Raw genomic sequence first — 21,859 nt, forward strand, 5'->3', positions numbered from 1 at the left:
CTTTCTTTTGCAGGTTTTAGAAGAAGGGGTTATTGCCCCAAAGCTCAGCCCTGGACATTTACATACATCAGGTAAAACTGGGATATTGCGTGTTGGTAAAATCTTGAAAAAACGACACTTTGACACTGGCATGGGAAGGTTGCTTTCAAATATGCTTGAGGGAGCAGTACACACTACGAAGAGAGGGTGGGCACATGAAACCCAAATTAAAGGACCAGACTGGACTGATACAGAGAAGTAACCCTCTAAAATTAACCCTTAAAAGATAATCAGTCCTGAAAATGAATAATTTAAATACTTCCGCCTGGGTTATAATTTTAGTCGTAGTAAACTCCATCTTAGCTGACTGTTGCATTGAATGCCATAGAACCTGGAAAGTTGCTGGAAAAAATTAAAGATGTTTCACCCATCATCTGTGTCTCAATATGGCATGCTATTCTGGTAAAACTACAAAACGTCAGGAAGGGATCCCTGGTGGAACACAAACCTACTGAATTGCCCAAAATTTAGGAACATAGGCTCAAACATCAGAAAGCTTGCCTGTGTGCCAGTACAGAAATGGAACGCAGTGTGGGATTCCCACCAGTAGGATAACCTATTTGGGAAAACCTTGTGGAAGAAGATGGGTATCTTTCTATCATGTGCCTTCGCTGGATTATTGCTTATGCCTTGTTTTATTCCCTGTTTTATCAGGTTAATTGCTAGTGTAGTAGAAGGAATGAAGGTGATCAGAATGCCAGTGAACCCAGACCTAGCAGCTGCTAGTCAAAGAATTGGAGCCCAGAACATCATGGTCCTAAGGAGATCAGGAAAGAGAGAAGATAGAAGAAGACCTATATCTTATTTTACATCAGCTAGAGCAAAGCTAGTGCCTCAGCAGGAAATGAAGACCTAAAACATCGGAATAAACCTAGCTCAGCATGAGTTGGCAAAATAACAGGACTGGAGTGTAACTGTCACATTTGAATATAACTGCTTTGCAAATAGGGCCCAGCCCCCACCGACCAGACAGAAAACCAAACCAAGGGCCTCAGCAAAAGGTGATAAATAAAATGGGAGTAAATTGTGAGGGATAAAATAATATTTTGCTTCAGGCATAAAGAATATATTCTTAATGTCACATAGGCAAAGATGTAGCTAGCATGAGGCTGGGACTCATGAATGTAGGGGGAAGGAAAAGGGGAGTTAACTGATGTTTGTTAGGAGGGAGATAAAGGGGAGAGTGAAGAAGGTGTTGGTTTGAGTGCAGTAGGTGGTCAGAAAGAATGTAAGTTCCTGAGTACCCAGGCAGTGGGAAAGGGGTCAGGGATGCCCCATGGCTGGGGCAGGGCATAAAAGTTTGTACATTTCAGGGGGAGGTGTGCCTCCTCAGTGAGATGCACCTGACTCAGCTGCCGTGTTTATATTGATAAATATTTTTGCTTCAATGACTTTGTTCTCTTTCAACTTTATTGGTGAGTGAGTGTTTCTCACACTGTGAAAGAAAGGGAGAGGGTAGGAAATTGGAGCTGGAACCTGGCTTAATATTTTCATTCATGACCTGGGTAAAGTGAAGAGATGTGCACTTCTTACATCACTGATGATGTCACTGTGGAGCCTGGGTGCAGAGATCACACCATCTTCTGGGCAGAGCAGGAGGAATGAAGTGACAGAATGGGGCTGAGGTGACATCACACTCCTGGGGATTTACAGAAAAAGTCTGTTAAGAAGAAGTTATATATTAAAAAAAAAAAACAAACCAAAAATAGGAATTGGTTCTTTGAATGGCTGTTACTTGTCAGCATGATGCATTTGGGAACACAAGGAAAAAGGCAGAGAGAAGAAGGAAAAATGATGCTGTGGTTCAAAATGCAACCAAAAATACAACGTCCCACATGCGCTTTTATCTGAGTTTTTGAAATCATTGAAAGATACAATGACTGAAATTAGTGTTTCAATCCTCTAAGCACAAACTTTATCACGTGAGCTGTGAATACACATCACACAAGGCACCAAAACTGGGAGAACAGAATTTCTAGCAGAAAGTTGGAAGCATAAGACCTTGTGCTTGTCCCTTGTGGGATATTGTATTTTTGCTGTGACACGCTGGAACCTGTGCAAAAGTGATGTTGAAGTTTTTATGTAAAGTTACAGTAAGGCATGTTTGCAAATTACTCTCCCCCCCGTGTTTATTTGCATAAATGATTTTTGATTTGTTTTTGGTGTTAAAAAGTGATTGTTTTTAATGCAGTGCTCAAGTGGTACTGTAAGTAACCTTGCAAAAGTTTTGTATTAATGTGTAATTTTCATGTAATGCTTCACTACACTGAGTCTTTCATAAAATCCTCCTTTTGCCAATGTCCCTGTGTTAGGGAATTGTGGGAATGTGACTGGGATAGGCCGGATGCAAAGTGCTCTGCAGCAAATTAGTGGCTGGGTGAGGCCTGGGAGTCTCCAGGCTCGTCTGGCAGAGCAGCCTGTGCTTATTGACAAGTCACAGCACTGCTCATGTAGAAATAATTTTGTCTCCAGAGAAGAGGATAGAGAGCCCTGGGAAAATGTCAGCTTTTCACTTCAGTGCGAAACAATGAGGATCACAGGCAAGAGACAGCTCAGACCAAACTCTGAATAAATGCATCAGCCACAGTTTTTGTCCATGAGGGAATTACTTATTGTTATTGAACAGACATTAACACCATGAAATCCTGTGACTCACTGAGATAGCAAACGTGTCATGCAAATAGTAACTAAATTTATTTGAGTTCCAAATCAGCAGCAAATTTAGTATGAATTGTGCAAGGTTCTCCTGTTTCCCTCTGATGTTAAAAGGGATATTGTGAAAAGTCCTGTGGGTGAGTTTAGTAATTGTGTTTGCCTGTAAAGCCCTGTTGGCTTTCAAGGTTTTTCTGTGTTTGCTGTCCACAAAACACTTTGGGATTCATCTTTAAAGCTGTTGCCCACACATAGAAAATGGTCACTTGAGTTAAGCTTTGAAATTAATGGTCCAGATCTTAAAAATGAGCACTCAGTATTTATCAGTTCTTGCCTTTTCTGTCTCTGAAATACTGGAGTTTTTAAGGAGATGGGGAAACAAAAAAAAAAAAAAAAAACAACAAAACAAAAAGAACAAAAAAATCAAGTAATTTGTGATGGAGTTGGTGGCAAAGGTCTAAATGCTGCTTGCCCTCCTTCCTTTGGAGGGTTCAGGTCAGGGTTAGCTGAGCTGATACTAACAGGTAGTAGCTCAGTCTTGGCCAAGTCCTAGTTCATATTTTATTGATGACCTGAATGAGGGGATCGAGTGCACCCTTAGTAAGTTTGCAGATGACACAAAATTCTGTGGAAGTGTCAGTCTGTTGGAGGGCAGGAAATTCTGCAGAGGGGTCTGGACAGCTGGATTGATGGGCTGAGATCACCGAGTGGAGGGTCAACAAAGCTGTGTCCTGAGTCCTGCACTTGAACTGCAGCAAACTCATGGAGCACTCAGGGGGCAGAGGGGCTGGGAAGGCCCTGGGGGTGCTCTGACAGCTTCTGGACAATGAGCCCAGGTGGGCAAGGGGCCACTGGAGGCCGCTGGTCCCTGGGCTGTGCCAGCTCTGGGGTGGCAGCAGGACCAGGGCAGTGCCCGTCCCCTGTGCTGGGGCACCTCCAGTGCTGGGACAGCTCTGGAGATCCCTGGAGGGGCTGGAGCGTGGCCAAGGAAGGGAACAGAGCTGGGAATGGGCTGGAGAATTGCTGAGGGAGCTGGGAAAGGCTGGAGAATTGCTGAGGGGGCTGGGAAGGGGCTGGAGAATTGCTGAGGGAGCTGGGAAGGGGCTCAGGCTGGAGCAAAGGAGGCTCAGGGGGAATTTCTGGCTCTGCACAAGTCCCTGGCAGGAGGGGACAGCCGGGGGGGATTTGGGATCTGCTCGCAGGGAACAGGGACAGGAGGAGAGGGAACGGCCTCAGGCTGGGCCAGGGCAGGCTCAGCTTGGACATCAGCAGGAATTTCTTCCTGAAAAGCGTGGTCAGGTCTTGAAGGGGCTGCCCAGGGAGGTGGTGGAGTCCCCACTCCTGGAGGTGTCCAAGGAACGGCTGGATGTGGCACTCGGTGTTCTGGGCTGTGTGACAAGGGATGTGTGGGTGTGGTGGGGGTCACAGGTTGGACTGGGTGATTCTGGAGGTGTTTCCCAACCCCAGTGATTCTGTGGTTAACTCCCATTAGCCTTCCTTTAACTGGGGCAGTGCTCGTGCTGTATCTGTGCCAGCTGCTGCTTCCTCACCTGTGATATTTAACTCATGGGGAGCAGTAAAGGGGCTTTAATTTTACAGCTCAATTTAAAATCGACTGATTTCCTGGGAAAGCCCATTTCATGGTTTAGGAACTGCCATGTGCTTTAAACTCTGCTTGTTAAACTTGCTGAGATGAGAAACTCACCGCTCAGTGAAGAGCTTTGCAGCTGTAGGACCTAACCAAGAACTGATTGCACTCTTTCTAAACCAGGGATTGCAATTAGTGGAACCATTTGACTCAGAGCCCGTTTGAGCAGACTGTCTTAATCGAAGTAAAACTTAAATGCTTTGAGCAAGTTTGGCTCACTCTTCCCATATCAGGCTTTAGTAAATAAATAATGAGATGCAAAATGCTCAAAATAGTACTCTAGAGCTCTTGACAGGCAGGAAAGCAGCTGTTCCCGTGGGTGGGATGAAGGGGAAAAACAAGGTGGGTCTCCAACCTGCTCTTGCTTTTCTCTTTCGTAGACTGCTGACAGCTCACCTTCTTGCCAGAGCTGCTCTCAGCCAGTGACACCACTTTTCCCTCTGCTTTGAGAATCATGTTTCTGTTTTGAGGTTTCAGCTCTGCCTGTTCAGATGTAACAGGGGTTTGACATGACCTGGGCTATGGGAACCTGACCTGATCAAGTTCTTGTGGTCCAGATACTTGGGATATTTGGAGGGGATCTGGAACTGGATGTGGGAGTTTAAAAATTCCTAGGAAACATTGTGCAGCACATATTTTAAATTATTTTTGTCATGAAACTATGAATTTTTATTTGTACATTTGCATAGATAATTTCAGCATAAGAACAAAACGAAAAGCTGTTGTCCAGTGCTTGATACTCTTGGATTTTTCATATGTCTAAGAGGAACTTATCTCCAAGATTGCTTCATTTCTTATTCCTTGTGCTACAAATTACCTCTGACAGATTAATTTAAAGTACAGGAGATGAGAGGATGTACTGACCTTATGATGCTTTGATGCATTTGTGGTTAGGTCTGGGAAACATACAGCTGAAATTTCCTCCTTTGACCTGAAGTTTGGTATTTATTGCGTTAAATATCTGAAATGAGGGTTGACACCAAGATTGCCCTTGGTGTTATTATATCTGTGCTACACCTGTGTGTATTCCTTAGCCCCATAGTGAAGCAAATAATTGCTTTGGGCCTGGAACAAAAATACATCCAAGAGAAGAGCCTGGTAGACACCCAAGTCACATCAACAGCTTGAAATGCTTCTGAGCATGGACAATGCAGCGATGTTGGAGTGTGCTGGAGGGAAGCACTCCATGTGAAGAGGCTTATGGCTTTCTGCTCTGGAGGACTCCACATAAGTGGTTCTCCTAGTGCTCTGTCATAGGGTATGGTGAAGTATCATTTCTTTGTTTAAGCAGTTTTAAGGCAGGAATGAACTTTTCTTTACAGGTTTAAGAGTGTGGACTGGGGGTGGTCGGTATTTCTCTTATAAATAATGTTTTAAGCCATCTTGGTTATGAATAGAGATAATGAAATGAAAATGTAGGAAGCTAAATGGGAAATTGGAACGAGGAAAAACGTTTTCCTTTCCTACTTTTCTTAATAAACTAAGGAAAGCACAGCAGTATTTTGTGCACAATTCCTTATTAGTTCAATCAGGCTTTTAGAACCACAGAATAGTTTGAATTAGAAGGGACCTTAGAGATCATGTTATTCCATTCCACTGCTATTAGCAGAAGCACCTTGCACTATCCCAGACTGCCCCAAGCCCTCTCCAGCTTGGCCTCGGACACTGCCAGGGATGGGGCAGCCACTGCTGCTCTGGGCAACCTGTGCCAGGGCCTCATCTCTTCTGTGGAGAATAGTTTCTTCATAACATCTGATCAAACCTCTCCTTCATCTTAGGGCCATTTCCTATAGACGTTACCAGAGTGAGGAAAGACTGGTGATGACTGACTCCTAAATAAGAAGTTGGGACTTTTTTTAGAGTTGTTTAGTAGAGAGGTGGCCTGTCAGTCATGTTCAGCTTGGTAGCAAAGTGAGGGGTTATTTCAAAACTTTGCATAACTAGTCTTGAGCCACTGTCTTTGTTTTTGTTGTCACAAATCTGTTGCAAGCAGATGGAATTTCATTTTTTCCCACTACAGTCCCAGAATAACTCCTTTCAAAGTCATTTTGGAGGCAATAGGAAAGGTGCATGCATATGGCTGAGCTAGGGATGCAATGATGATTGCAGCCACGTCTTCCCTCAGGATGTTTAGCTCTTTGCTGGCTGGGTCAGATGTCCACAATTGTATTTTTTTTAATTGGTCTATTTGTCTGTTGGATTTGTTCTTTTGTGGTTTTGATTTTTTTTGAAGGAAGAGTTTCTTTGCAATGACTATCAAGAGATCTGCATGTTAGACACTGCCTCACTACATACAAGAAAAGATAAACCTATCCTCGCCCCCTATGCAGGAACATCTGTCTCTGCAGCTAAGGAATCAGGAGGCAGCAGTGTGACCTTCCCCAAACCAAGAGTGTTTCACAGACAAACACTCCAGAGCTACTTATCCTAGAAAGAAATGCTAACACGTCTTGGATTATAAAGATATTGTAGTGAGACTGTTGCTAAGGCAGCATTGACACAAACCACAAAATCTGTGTAACCTGCCAATGAGTGCATTGTTTCTATATTTTCAGAGCTCGTTCCAAAAATAAAATGATTTCATGTAGTCTTTGCTTGATTAAAGTGTGCTTAAAAAGTTGTAGAATCCCAGGATGTTTTAGGTTGGAAGGAATCTTAAAAAAGCCCATCCAGTCTCACTCCCTGCCATGGGCAGGGACAGCTCCCACTGTCCCAGCAGCTCCAGCCCCAGTGTCCAGCCTTGGGCACTGCCAGGGATCCAGGGGCAGCCCCAGCTGCTCTGGGCACCTGTGCCAGGGCCTGCCCACCCTGCCAGGAACAGTTCCTGCCCAAATCCCATCCAGCCCTGCCCTCTGGCACTGGGAAGCCATTTCCTTGGTCCTGTCCCTCCAGCCCTCGTCTCAAGTCCCTCTCCAGCTCTCCTGGAGCCCCTTTAGGCTCTTGAAGGGGCTCTAAAGTCTCTCTGGAGCCTTCTCTTCTCCAGGGGAGCATTCCCAGCTCTCACAGCCTGTTTTTATTTTGTAGAAGGATTTTCTTAGGAAAAATATTAGGACATACCTGATCTGAATTGTAAAAATTATCATGCAGATGCATTTAATAAGGCATAGCAGTCTATAGTGCCTAAACTCACCCCATTCCATTAGGGATTTAGACCAGTCACAGTGAGGCTGACTAACACACGCTGGCATTTGAAAGTCCCTCCAACTCTTCACCTCCTGGAGTTTGGAGCTGTTGAGTTACTGGATGACTTTCACATTTGGTTTATTTGCTCAGGCTCTTAAATAAACACTGGGATGGTTTGAGCACTGTGGATTTGTTTCATTCTTCCCAGGAGCTGGTTGGAAAGCTTTGGCTGGCTGGTGGAGTAATCTGTGTGGTTAAAGTGACCTATGCCAACAGTTGAAAGTTTTCATTGAAGGGATTAAGATGATTTAATCAGAGCTACATGAAGTCTGGCCTTTTCTCCATTTGCTAAGCTGGGATTTTGGCTGCATATTTGAGTATAAAGTGCTGCAGGTGACTTCCCATCCCATAGGTATGAATGAGAACATACAGCTGGGCGAGTGCTTGGTATTCACATTTTTCGTATGTCAATGTAGTCCTGTCTAAATTCAAGTCATCTGGATTATTCTTAATTTTTGAGTTTTGTTCTACTTAATGAAGGGGAACTTCTCAAGGAAGCCAATTGTGTACACCTGTCTTCATTAGATACTCAAAGTGTTTGGTATTTAGCTCCTTTTTTTCTATGTAGTGTGAAATTGCTTTCATTAACGAGTCGTTTGGGGAAAATGCCACTCGTGCTTTTCTGCAAGAGGTTGCAAATCATTCTTTTTCTCGCTGTGATAACGAATTTAGCACAACAGTCTGTGGGAGGGAGGAACAGCTGGCTTGAACTGGAAAAGGGAAGGGAGAAGAACTGATGAAGTGTTTGTGGAAGTGTTTACAATTCTGAACCAATATGTATGTGGTAATGAGAAGTTCCTGTAAAACCAAAAATTAGGAAGCAGCTTTTTTGTTCCCATCTTTCTTTCTCCTGGATACTGGCAAATGTAAGTGTTGCTTGTTTATGTTGTGAAGCTGGGTGCTTATTTCCAGTTGTTTCTGCAGGTGCTAAAAGGTAGAATCCTAGAATGATTTGGGTTGGAGGGACCTTAAAGACATCTTGTTCCAAACCCCCTGCCATGGGCAGGGACCCTGTCCCTTATCCCAGGGTGCTCCAAGACACATCCAGTCTGTCCTTGGGCACTTCCAGGGATCCAGGGGCAGCCCCAGCTGCTCTGGGCACCTGTGCCAGGGCCTTACACCCGCCCAGGGAACAATTCCTGCCCAAGATCCCCTCCAGCCCTGCCCTCCGGCAGTGGGAAGCTGTTCCACATGCCCTGTCCCTGCAGCCCTTGGCCCCAGTCCCTCTCCAGCTCTCCTGGAGCCTCTTTAGGTGTGGGAGTCTGAGACACAGAATGTATGCCCTTGTTTCTGATACTTAACTCTGAGATCCAGAAAAACATTGAATTTCATACAATATGAAATTTATGAGCATGTTTTCATGGTGATACATGAAAACAATTGTTAAAGTTAGATAGAAAAGCTAAGAGTGTGAGTGTGTAGATTAGAAAGTTTTCTTAAGTCACTGGGTGAAAAAGTTAAAGTTTAGAGTTTTAAATAGTTTAGAAAGCAGAAGACAAGATGGAGGATTTAGACTTGTTTCTTTTCCTTCTTCTTTATTCTCCATGTTCTTCTTCTAGAGGTTTTTGGGTAATAGTAAGTGATTGGATAAGAAATGCTTCAGTGCAACACACAGGTGTTGGGTCATTGGGTCATTAAGAAAAATAATATATGTGTCTATTGTTAATTGGATAAAAATAAGTATAAAGATAAAAGAACTGTGTGGTTCGGGGCCATTTTGTGCGTTCAAAGCCAAAGTGAGCCACAAGGCCATTCTGTATCAACAGAAGAAAATTAGCCGGATTGCGGTGAATTAAACTTGTGCAGAGAGTCTGGAGAGACCTGCCAAGTTTTGTGATAACATCCTAATAAACACGAGAAACAAGATCCTAACAGGCTTTGGAGTTTTTGTCCTGACCTGGAGGACTGTGATAAGCGGGACTCCCCGTGAGGGAATATCCCTAAGGAGCTCAGCTCAGAGAAGCTGAGAAATCCAGGAGTGAAAAAAAGTACAGGAGAAGTACAGCAGAATCAAGAAAGAGAGAAAAAAGAAACAAAAAGAATTTTTTTAAAAGTTACATTAGAGCCTCTCAGCATTCCCTGGATTTTGCCCTTCTCCAGGGGAACATTCCCAGCTCTCCCAGAAATCCTGGCTCCAGAGCAGAGGGGCTCCAGCCCTGGAGCAGCTCCGGGGCCTCCTCTGGACTCTCTCCAGCAGCTCCACGTCCTCCTGCTCTTGGCCCCGGGGCTGGGGCAGCTCTGCAGGTGGGGCCTGACCTGAGGGGCTCCGGGACACAATTCCCACCTTTCCTTTGGGATCAGCCCAGCCTGGGGCAGCTCTGCAGGTGGGGCCTCACCTGAGCAGGGCAGAGGGGCAGAATCCCCCCTCCCCTGCTGCCCACGCTGGGATCAGCCCAGGTCTCGGGGGCTTCTGGGCTGGGTCATGTCCAGCTCTCACCCAGCAGCACCCCCAAGTCCTTCTCCCTAAGGCTGCTCTCCATGCCTCCATCCTCAGATCCTTCTGAGACCAGGCCCTGCCCTGACCCGGCTGCAGGACCTTGCACTCGGCCTTGTTGAACCTCATGAGGTTCACACAGTCCCATGTCTCCAGCCTGTCCAGGTCCTCTTTGATGCCATCCCTCAGACGTGTCACCCTCCCTCATCTCTCATGTTGGTGTCGTCAGCTGTTTGTGGGAGGGAACAGAGCTGGAAACTCGGCCTGGTTCTTGGGCCAGCACTGGCATTGACCTGAGCTCTGCTCCCTGAGCCAGCGAGCACAGTCCTGCTGGAGTGCCTGTCCAAAATCCTACAGGTGGGTGTGCTGGAGAGACTGTTTGGAGAGAGAGGTCGTGTGGCTGACAGGAGTATGTCTGGAAACAGATTCACTGAAATGAGGTAGAAAATGGCATAATCTAAATAAATTTTAGGATATTGTAGTGATAAATTGTTTGTTTATTATTGGTTCTCTGTGACTTTTCCTTCTCCCCTCAATGAAATTCTTCTCTGTCCCCTCCTTCAAGACAAATATTTACATGTCTTTCATTCTTTAATGTAATACATGTGAGGATAAGAGCCTTTTTGGGATAGACAGAATATCCTTATATAACACACGGACTTTTTATTCAGGGGAACCATACTTCCCTTATTCTCTCAGGTTTAATATTTGATGCTTAAAAGGCTCCTTTGCTGTTGTATTATTTTTACTACTTGCGGCATCCTTCAGTTGGCCTCCTTATTGATCAAGGTGTCATTGAATTATGATATTGCCTGAGAATTTGTTTCATTAATAAACATGTTATTTTTGTTATCAAATCTCTGATCTTATGGTGTTCTTATGGTGTTGTTTCAGCCCTGCTTTAGAAAGTCAAGGATTTGTCATTCTGTAGGTTCACAAATGCCCATCTGGATTTTGGGATGTACCTCGACTATTTTAGGGATCTGTATCTGAATATCTGTGTCAAAATCTGGCTTTGATGAAATAGAAGTTAACAGCAATCTTTTTCCTAACAACTTTTATTTTTTTAGGGATCAGTTTTCCCAGCAGGTACCACTGCTACATAGTAGCTTACAACTTCTGAATGTCAGGAAGGAAATAAAAAGAATTATTTCTATCCCTGTTATGAAAGTGGGTCAGGCTGTGATGTTTATTTATAGAATGTCTCAATATTTTCATTTTTGTTACAACATTGACTGATCTTTGGCTTGTGCTTTTCTGTAAGTGTGACTACCAAGTTCTGAGTTCTGCATTTGGTCTAAAAATCAGCATTGATGGGGGTGGCAAGTTTGGAGCTAAATCAGTCTAAATGGGCTTCTTGAGAGTTCAGTGGATTATTTTGGGGTTTAGTGTTTAGGAAGAATAGGGCAGCAGTTTCATATGCAGCATTGGAAAGCAGAAGGGATTGCTGCTTTTATATTTCTCATAGAAACTTGGTAGGTTTGCATTTGTCTGAGAAAGTGCAGCAGGACAATGGTCTTCTGCTCCACAGGGATGGCCTTAAACTCCGCTTATTCCTATTCCCGCTGGCCTGAAGATGAAGTCAATTGCTTAACCTTTTTTCATTCACAATACAGCATGTGTTCTGCCAATGAATGCTTTTCCTGGTCTTAAATGTAGGCCTGACAACTTGAAAGCTTATCAAAGTGAAGGGCTCTCCAACTGGAGAGGAAGATTGATGTCTGTCAATTCTGAGCATGTGGGCTTTAAAGAATTTGAATTATGAGGCTTTATTTACAAGGGCCACAGGTGTGCTGTACTGCATCTTAAATGATTGCACTGGTGCTTGAGATCAATTGAATAATTGAATATCTCTAACTTTGGGAAAGGGATGAAGAATCATCTTACAGACCTTGTATGCATGAGCCTTTGATTATTCTCTTTGACCATTGCAATAATGTGGTTTCTTTGTCCTGTCTTGCAGGGGTTTAAGTTTTGGGGTAAGACACTTCCAAGGGCTCTTGCCCCAAGGTTTTAGGGGTTCATTCTGTGCCAGGGAAAGAGAGGGATTGAAATACTCTTTTTATGCTGTAGTGAGACAGTTTATGAAGTGTGAGATGCATTTGCTTTTGACTGTGCTCTGTTGTCGTCTCCTGCCTGGTATGAATAAGACAGCTCCCTACCACAACAAACCTCAGGAGCATTTTAGGACCACCAGCGAAGGAAGAGACTCCCGTTTTTCTGGGCATTACAAACACTTTCAGCTAAATTATCCTTATTTCAAAGAACTAGGCCAAGATCCAGTAAGTGGATTTGGGAACAGATGTGGAAAGCAGAGTGCAAGTGTTGGATTGGATTAATAGAGTGTTGTAGTGTCCACCATCTGCATGGCAGGTGTCTTAGGTAGGAGTGGTGGGTATGGGTGGCCTTCAAAGGGACCTCACAAATTGGCCTTTTGTCATGGTAATGTTTCTGCATAAAATACAGGCACTGGGGAAGGTGTTCGAAGAAATAAGAGTGCCAAGATTGGAGTTCTTGCAGTGTGAAAGCAGAGATCAAAGATAATATAGATTATAGAACAATGCCACAGAAAAATGTGCTGACAAACAGCACAAAATGTGCTGCTTGTGTGATAATAATAATAATAACAACAACAATAATAATAATAATTATAATAATTATTTTATTCATTGTTTTACCCAGTAAGTTTGAATGGGGGAAAAATCTGTAGTAGAGATAAACAGTAATGTTGACATTTGCAGTGCAGCTTGGCTGGTTGGTTCAGCAGAGATAAAGCTGAGGTTATGCGGGGAATAAATGCTGCTTTGGGGTCTCTGAGATGAGGCTGGGAATAAAGAAACAGGAGAAGATGCAGGGACCTAAACTTGGGATGTTTTCAGTTTGACTTTAAAACTTAGAGGCACAAACAAGAGTGGAGCTCCAGTGTGTTTCTGGTGTGGCAAATGCAGCTGGATCACAAGGCAGTGTCTATAAATGATGGTTTTGAAGCAGTGGGGAAGTGCTGGTGTTGTTTGGGATGCAGCACAGTTCTGGGTTGGTTTTTTTTTTCAGCGCTTCTGATGTGGGGAAATGGAATTGGTGGAGAGAAACCAGCTTTTCCTTCACAGTTTCTGTTGTCTTAGTCTTGAGGTTAGGTAATTTTAATTATTTTTATAATTCAATTTTTATTTTTTTTTAAATGATGTATCTTAATTATTAGGATAAAAATCCTTACTGTGAGGAAAAAGTTCTTTCCTGGGAGGGTGGAGAGGCCCTGGCCCCGGGTGGCCAGAGAAGCCGTGGCTGCCCCTGGATCCCTGGAAGTGTCCAAGGCCAGGCTGGACACTGGGGCTGGGAGAAGACTGGGACAGTGGAAACGGGGTGGAACGAGATGAACTTTAAGGTCCCTCCCAACCTAAAGCATTTGGTTTTCCATGATTACACTACAGCAGTGACTTTTGCATGAGTTTGTTCATCTTGAGAACTTTTTTCTCAGGAGACTGTGTACATGAAAGAGAGAGGAGGAGAGAATTCTCTGAACACCTGGAGTAGTTCATTATCTTTGTTTTAGGTACCTCTTGCTGCATAGGTAAAATCCTTATCAAAGTGGATTTTGCAGTAATGTTTTACCTTCGTCTGTGAGACCTGGCCTGTAATTAATTACATCTTCCCAGCTTTACCTGTGGTGTGAAACTGAGGTGGCAGAAGAAGGGATTTAGCTGTTCTACATTAGAATTGTTTATCTGCTTCTCTCATCCCTGGTGTGCCTGATCACTATTCCATGCCTACAAATTAAAGCATTTGCTTATAATATATGTCCTTTAACCTCAGTGCTTTTAGTGAGAACATGAACAAAGTCAAATTATTAATCAATTTAGGATTGAAAGCTTTTGTTCTGGAAGAAGCTGTAACAGCCCTTTCTCTGTGCCTTCAATTCCAAATATACCCAGAACAATCACTTTTAATTGTGAAGTGCTTGAGCACTTGGGAAGGAGGAGGAAGAAAGGAGGAAAATTCATTGCTTGCATCAGTCTCTAGATTTAGCAGCTTCAAAATTAGGATGGACAAGGGGCTTTTGGGTTTGTTTGGTGGTTTTGATTGTTTGTTTTTATTTGCTTGCTTGTTTAGTTTTTTGCTGTTTTTTGTTGGTTTCTTATTATTTGGTTGGGGTATTTTTTACTGAAAAGGCTGTGAAACTTCTCCAGACAAGATGCTGGTAAGTCTTCACTGTCAGTGTCACTGCAGTCTAACTGAAAGTAATACAAACCCATTTTGAGATCCAGTGATGACCACTTAGAGGTTTAATTTGAATGTGTTTTATAAACCAAACCAGCTTGCTTACCTTTTCTGGTGAGTAATGAAGGAAAGGCAAGCTGCATTTTTTTTCTTTATTAATACTTCTGTGGAAAATAAATATATTCAAAACACTTCATATTCAAAAGTTGCCAGCATATAATGTACCTTTAATGTCACAATGCTTTGAAGTAAGTGCTGCAAAGTTATTTAATTCTAAATTCTAAGGTACTTTTTGTAAGTTTTTGTACTCACTAGCAGCAGGCTTGCTTTACATTCATTAGACAGTAGTTAGTCAACAGCTTTGAGGCTTTGCCTTGTGCAGATCCTGTCTATGGAGGAACTGATTTGTATTTGAAAAATATATGCTGGTAGTATTACTCACATTATTATTAAAAAGCCCATGGATGTTTCTGGTGATTTCCAATATCAGATTTGGCTGTTTACCCAGGAGATACCATTGATGGCTGCCCAATTTTCTTGTGCTGGTTTTCTGCTTTACAGGGGCTCCTAGAATGAGGGGGGAATAATTAAATATGCAGAATATTTTTGCATAAAGTATTTATCTTCAAAGTTCTTTTTTGTTAAATCTTCATCCTTGCCATTGCTTCTGTTTTGTCTTTTTCTTTAAAAAAGCTGGAATAGACTGCACTCAAGGTTGGAGCTCTTTGAATATGTGGGCTGTATGTTCAACTCCCTAACTCTCTTCTTTCCCTTTGGTTCTTATATATTGCAGTCCACTTGGAAATCAATGAAAAATTTAGTGTACACAACACTGTTGTGAACAGTGAAGTTTGAAGCAAGCCTTAAGTATTGTGTGTATACATATGTATTTATGCAGTACACTTAGGTATTTTTTTAACCTGAGTTTTGTGAATAGATCCTTGCAGTTGTTTTTTTCTACCCTGGAAGTTTTAAAGTTGATGTTGTAGTTTAGAGCCTTGTAAGTATTGTAGTACAGGACCTGACTTGTTTTTTAGGGTGTAGCAGCTGCTCCTTGCAGAGCAGGAGATGGAACACTCAGGCAGTACGAGAGCACTTCTTATGTAGCAGCCATACGTTTCACCAAGTTTGCAAAGTCAAGTGGTATTTGATGCCTTCCCATATTTGCTGCTGTCTGATTTCTACATCTGAATCATAAGATTACCATGGAGTCACAGAATTGTTTAGGTTGGAAAAGCCCTCTAAGACCAGCAAGTTCAGCTATTCCCCAGCACAGCCATGGCCATCACTGCTCATGTCCCTACGTGCCACATGTACAGGTCTTTTAAATTCCCCCAGGGAAGGGCACTCCACTCCTGCCCTGGGCAGCTGGGCCAGGGCTGGACAAACATTTCCAGGAAGGAATTTCCCCAATATCCACCCTGAGCTTCCCTGAGCCCGTTCCCTCTCCTCCTGTCCCTGTTCCCTGGGAGCAGAGCCTGACTCCCCCGGCTGTCCCCTCCTGCCAGGGACTTGTGCAGAGCCAGAAATTCCCCCTGAGCCTCCTTTGCTCCAGCCTGAGCCCCTTCCCAGCTCCCTCAGCAATTCTCCAGCCCCTTCCCAGCTCCCTCAGCAATTCTCCAGCCCCTTCCCAGCTCCCTCAGGAATTCTCCAGCCCATTCCCAGCTCTGTTCCCTTCCTTGGCCACGCTCCAGCCCCTCCAGGGATCTCCAGAGCTGTCCCAGCACTGGAGGTGCCCCAGCACAGGGGACGGGCCCTGCCCTGGTCCTGCTGCCACCCCAGAGCTGGCACAGCCCAGGGACCAGCGGCCTCCAGTGGCCCCTTGCCCACCTGGGCTCATTGTCCAGAAGCTGTCAGAGCACCCCCAGGGCCTTCCCAGCCCCTCTGCCCCTGGGGCTGCAGGGGTTGCTGAGCCAAGTTTAGGACCTGGCACTTGGCCTTGTTGACCCCCACATCACAAATACAACCAAAACTTTCTGGGGCCAAGGACCCCCGAGCCTGCTGGTGTTGGTGTCAGTTTACGTGGGGTAGGAGCCTTCTCCGTGAGAGTGGCCTGATGGATGTCCGGAAAACTTTCCATATACGAATCCCTCATTCCTGGAGTCTTTTTCCTTCTGGAGTTACTCACGTGTTCCCTTCCCAAGCCTCTGCTTGCAGACAAATCCAAAGCACTGTGCAGGACATGTCCCAGTTATCCAAACCCCCCACCCTGTGTTGTGTGTGACACAGACAGCACCGAGCATGGGGAACAGGCGAATGTGTGCTTTTCTACTGGAGCTTGGAGATCAGTTGAGCTTTCTGTATTAAATGGAAAGATGAAATTCTAATTTCAGTTTGCTTTTGTGCTGAAGATTTATTTCTGTCTAGAAGAGTGTTTATAGAAGAAATGGATGCTGCTGCCCTGCTCTAGCCAGGCAGTGCAGACAGTGAAAACTTAATTCCTATTTATTTTCCTTTCAGATATGTCAACTCTGATTTATTATAGATTTTTAATATCTCTCATTCGTCCATAATGGCAGGAAGTTTAGTAAGCAGTCTGAGAAAATTATGGATAAGTTTTCACTAATAGCATATCAAGGAAGTTTGACTTATATTTTTAAAACTAAATCCAGTGTTTTGCTGAAACTTCATTGAATTACATTGATGTCAAAATGCTCTATTTTTTTCCCCTTTTGAGATGTGACATCCCTGGGGTTACAGTATTAACAGGATTATTTTTTTTTTAATATCACTATTGGTAGCATTTCTATGGGGAATGAAGTAGTTATTGTTTCCAGATAAAACTGTTGCAAGCCATCTATGAGCAGAGGCTCCTGAGAGCATGCCACATGGCATGAGATTGTTTTTAGCTTGAGAGACTTGCTCAGGTTTTCAGAATCTCTGCTCTTTGTTGCAGGCAAAGTTCTATCAGTGTTGATACTGTTTGATTCACGGCTTTTCCATGGATATTCTATTCAAAAGGATGAGTTTTTAGACAAAAAGACTAGATGATACTGCCTCCAGTAACATGGAAGTTTCATTTGGTTTTGTGAATTCCTAGTTGGTGGATAAGTGGTTTGAATTTTCAAAGAGGTTGAAGTTTTAAAAGAAATGTAAATCACATAATAATGGAATGGTTTGGGTTGAAAGGGACGTTTCGGCCCATCCAGCCCCACCCCAGCCATGGCAGGGACAGCTCCCACTGTCCCAGGAGCTCCAGCCCCAGTGTCCAGCCTGGCCTTGGGCACTGCAGGGATCCCAATATCCAGCCTAAATCTATACCTTCTGTATGTGTATTTTTTTTTCATCTAATCCCTGTTTACACCTACATCTGTGTCTCCACAGAAGGTCTGATGCTTCTTACGCGTCCAGAAGTCTGAGATTTTTCTTCCCTTGCTTAAGTGTCCATTTCTTGCAGAACTTCAGTAATTGGCTTTAAAATATCTTCAGCTCAATTTCTCAGGTTGAAAAGTATTATAATAAATTCATTTATAGACAGAGGAAGGTAATTTTTAAAAATCTGTGGGTTTTGCCTTTTTAATTTGAATCAGAGATCAACGTTAAAAATGGTTGATGGAAAAGAGTATGGAAAATAATTTTTGACTCAGCCAAAATATTTTTAAAAGTGAGACGTTAACATTAACAGATCACTGGGGAGTGATGATAGTTCCAAGATACCGGTTTAGGGGACTTCTGATCTTGCTTTCTTCTCCTTTTGCCAAATTTAAATTTAGAATGTTTTTGTTTTAAAGTTGTGTTGTAAGTAGGACAGTTGAATTTTGCCAGAGGGCTGTGATTTGCTCCAGCCGTGTGCCGACGATGGAGTTTATAACTTGCCTAGGAAGGAATCCTGTTTGGTGCCAGCGTGCCCTCTACCAGAATGTGGTGTTTGGGCACCTTCAGGTGCTACTGTATTTTGCTACCATCCTTTCTTGTCATTTCTTTTCAGCAGTTTCTGCAGTACTTCAACAGTTTGTTAGAACTAACCTGAAATACTTTGACTAATTAATGTGAGATAGGAATGTATATCCCAATGGTTTTGCTCTTAGTTTTGTCTTTTGCTGGTATAGAATTTGCAGATGTTGATAACAATATAGAATCACAGACTTGTTGGGGTGGAAGGGTCCTTAAACCCATCTCATTCTACCCCCTGCCATAGGCAGGGATACCTTCCCTTAGACCAGGTTGCTCCAAGCCCAACCCAACTTGGCCTTGATCACTTCCAAATATGTGGCTTGGGGATCAGGCCTCCATTCAGGAAGTTGTTAAGGAGTTTGTGGAGGGTCAAATACAGAATGAGTGAGAGTATGAGTGAGGGAGAGCACCGTGGACTTGATCTAAACTGCATGCAAGAATGGTCCAGTTTGTGTAAATAAATAGTTTAGGAATAATTTTAGCTTCTGTTGGGGAATTCCTTTTGCTGTCTAGGTGGTATGTCCATACATATAGGTTTGGAACCATGACATCAATCTGAAGTGATGTCCTTCAAGATGTCATTCGAAGAACAATCATCAGAAGGCCTGTGCAGAGAATTCAACAGGGGACTCCCAGCTGGGTTTTGTTGTGCTGTAGTTGGTTTGTTTATAGTGGCTCTTAAGTAAATAAGAATCTAATAGCGGATCTTCAAAATTTAGGGAATCATTTCTGAATGTTTAAAACCATTGGACACTAATGCTTGTCTTTGTGTTTTTGTTTGCAGACTCACTGAACCTTCAGGGTATGTCACAGATGGGCCTGGAAATTACAAATACAAGACAAAATGCACCTGGCTTATTGAAGGAAGGTGAGTGTTGGAAGCAGCTTGGGATTTTGTGTTGTTTATTGGGACTTTTAGGTGAGTTTTATCTGCACTAAATATTTTTAGGTCTCATGATTCTTTCTGGCTATTCTAAAAGCTAGGTAGGGCAACACTTAATTGTTCTTGGTAAATTAAGTTTTTGTGCAGCTGAGCCCTCGAAACTGACTTCTGATTAAGAAGTTTGTGTTGAAACAGCATGTGGTAAACAAAAATCAGTGCACTTCCATAAATAATGAAGGACTGTGGATTACTTACTGATATCATAGCGAGCCATTCAGATGATGGGATTCACTATGCATGGGACTTTTCAGTAGTATGAGAAACAAGAGAAAGCTCTGAAAGCGTTTATTCATGAAGAATCAGTTTCTGTAGTGATGAACTTCAGATATTTATTTACTCACTGAGCCATGAGACTTCAGAGGAGCCACTGACCTTTTATTACAAAGGTTTTCTAAACTGGGAGAAGTCCCTCAGATCTTTCCCCTTCCTTTACTGCCCTTCCTATATTTGATCCTTATATTGCTAACAGAAAATTCTTGCACAGGTTTTTTAAGAGTAGCATATTTAATGTCTGTCCTCTGTCATCTGATAGATGGTGCAACAGTTCAGAGTATCTCACTTGTAAAAATGTATTTTTGATAGTACCAAGCTGGTGCCAGGACTGTAAGATCCATTTGTTTAGTCTCCAAAGCTCTTCCATGGTCAGATATGATGCTGTGTGATAACATCTGAGTGTTCAGGCACATTCCATGTTGTTCCCTGAATCTACAGGTAGAGGGGTCTGTGAATTGGCATAAGTCATGTGAACTTGTACTGGACACTGCAAACTGAGGCCTCTTTGTATCTTTCAGGAGCAGAATTTACTACAGTCCCAGAGGGCACTTTTCCTCAGTCTTCTCCCCGTGTTTAACGTGACTGTTGCTGTCATGCACATTGGGATCAAGGCACCCTTAGCAAATTTGCCAATGGACACCAGGCCATATGGTGTGGTCAAGATGCTGAAGGGAAGGAATGGCATCAAAGGGGACCTGGACAGGCTGGAGACATGGGACTGTGTGAACCTCATGAGGTTCAACAAGGCCGAGTGCAAGGTCCTGCAGCCGGGTCAGGGCAGGGCCTGGTCTCAGAAGGATCTGAGGATGGAGGCATGGAGAGCAGCCTTAGGGAGAAGGACTTGGGGATGCTGCTGGGTGAGAGCTGGACATGACCCAGCCCAGAAGCCCCCGAGACCTGGACTGATCCCAGCGTGGGCAGCAGGGGAGGGGGGATTCTGCCCCTCTGCCCTGCTCAGGTGAGGCCCCACCTGCAGAGCTGCCCCAGGCTGGGCTGATCCCAAAGGAAAGGTGGGAATTGTGTCCCGGAGCCCCTCAGGTCAGGCCCCACCTGCAGAGCTGCCCCAGCCCCGGGGCCAAGAGCAGGAGGACGTGGAGCTGCTGGAGAGAGTCCAGAGGAGGCCCCGGAGCTGCTCCAGGGCTGGAGCCCCTCTGCTCTGGAGCCAGGCTGGGAGAGCTGGGAATGTTCCCCTGGAGAAGGGCAAAACCCAGGGAATGCTGAGAGTCCCTGCAGGGGCTCCAGGAGAGCTGGAGAGGGACTGGGGCCAAGGGCTGCAGGGCCAGGAGCCAGGGAATGGCTTCCAGTGCCAGAGGGCAGGGCTGGATGGGATCTTGGGCAGGAATTGTTCCCTGGGCGGGTGTAAGGCCCTGGCACAGGTGCCCAGAGCAGCTGGGGCTGCCCCTGGATCCCTGGAAGTGCCCAAGGACAGACTGGATGTGTCTTGGAGCACCTGACCATGGCAGGGGGTGGAACAAGATAGTTGTGTAGGTCTCTTCCAACCCAGACCACTCTATGGTTCTTTGTTTGGGAGGTCTGATGAGTTAGGAGGAATTGTTCACTGTATCTGGTTCAGACATTTATTTGAGCTGAGGAAGTTTAATTCCTCAGATCTTAAAGTGCTCAAAACTGAGGGCTAAGCTGCTCCATAAAACTATCCAGAATGATGAAATTGAGAGGCAGCCACTCACTATTAACTTTCTTAAGAGCCCAGTTGTTTGAGGTGGTTAAGAGCAAAAGTTGGGTGCTCCCAGTGGCTACACCTTTTAATTTGTGTAGTTAATAGGAATACAGCAGACAGTTTGCAATTACAAATAATTTAAAAATGTTTCACAAGAGCATTAATGCAGACAAACCAGCCTCAGCAATCCCAGCACAGCCAGCTTAACCCTCATAACTTCTGTTTTTAAAGGATATCGTGACTCATATTTTTATCAGAAGTGAAGTGCTTCTCATGAGCCCTCAATAATGTCACCAAAGCTGCTCTTCCAGCCTATAATTACTACTACTGAGAGGCTTCCTAGGGAACCACCACTTTGTGGGGTCTGAAGTGAGATCTTTCTTGCTGGAAAGACAGAAATGTTCTTCCTTATTCCATAGCTGAGCATTTACGTTGGAGTCCTTTTCCTGCCTGTGAGTGTTTATACCCTGCTGTCAGGGCATGGTGGTAAACAGAAAAGAGATAATCATGCTGATTAAACCAGCTGAAATATGCAGTCGTGTGAAAAGAGTCTAAGCTCGCTGCCAGAAGTGAAATTCCCAGAGATCTGGACTTGGAAAGCAGTGCCTGCAAAGCTGTTCAGTTCTGAGTGCCCTCACCTCGTTGCTGGCATTCCGTTGTGCAGAGAGCTTTGAGGTTAGCAGGGGAGGGTACAATCTGTGTTAGCGAGCCTTTGAAGACATTGGAGAAATTCAGATACAAAATAAGCCATGAGTTCCTTAGTGTTCTCATTTCCTTTCTGTGCTGTTCCTGATTTTTCTTGGCTGTTGTCTGTGCTGTGTTCTCATCCTAGGGGAGTCCTTTTTATTTTTCCCAGGAGTGTGAACAAGGCAGATGAGCTCCATGGAGCCCGAGGCCCAT

At 44.1% G+C, this 21,859-nt stretch overlaps 1 protein-coding gene across 3 annotated transcripts in view; it reads left to right on the forward strand.

Annotated features, from left to right (window-relative positions):
* ATRN (attractin) overlaps positions 1–21,859 on the forward strand; it is a 148,383-nt gene that overhangs the window by 15,350 nt on the left and 111,174 nt on the right. For all 3 annotated transcript variants that reach the window (XR_015286516.1, XR_015286517.1, XM_086887864.1), the window contains exon 2: positions 18,850–18,933. Coding sequence is in view for 1 of the 3 variants with exons in the window: in XM_086887864.1 (XP_086743990.1) it covers positions 18,850–18,933 (84 nt within the window). In the remaining 2 variants the exon portion in view is untranslated. The remainder of the gene's footprint in view (positions 1–18,849; positions 18,934–21,859) is intronic.

This window comes from Cyanistes caeruleus, chromosome 5, assembly GCF_971803275.1.
Source record: "Cyanistes caeruleus chromosome 5, bCyaCae1.hap1.1, whole genome shotgun sequence".
In the NCBI taxonomy this organism is placed as follows: Eukaryota; Metazoa; Chordata; class Aves; order Passeriformes; family Paridae; genus Cyanistes; species Cyanistes caeruleus.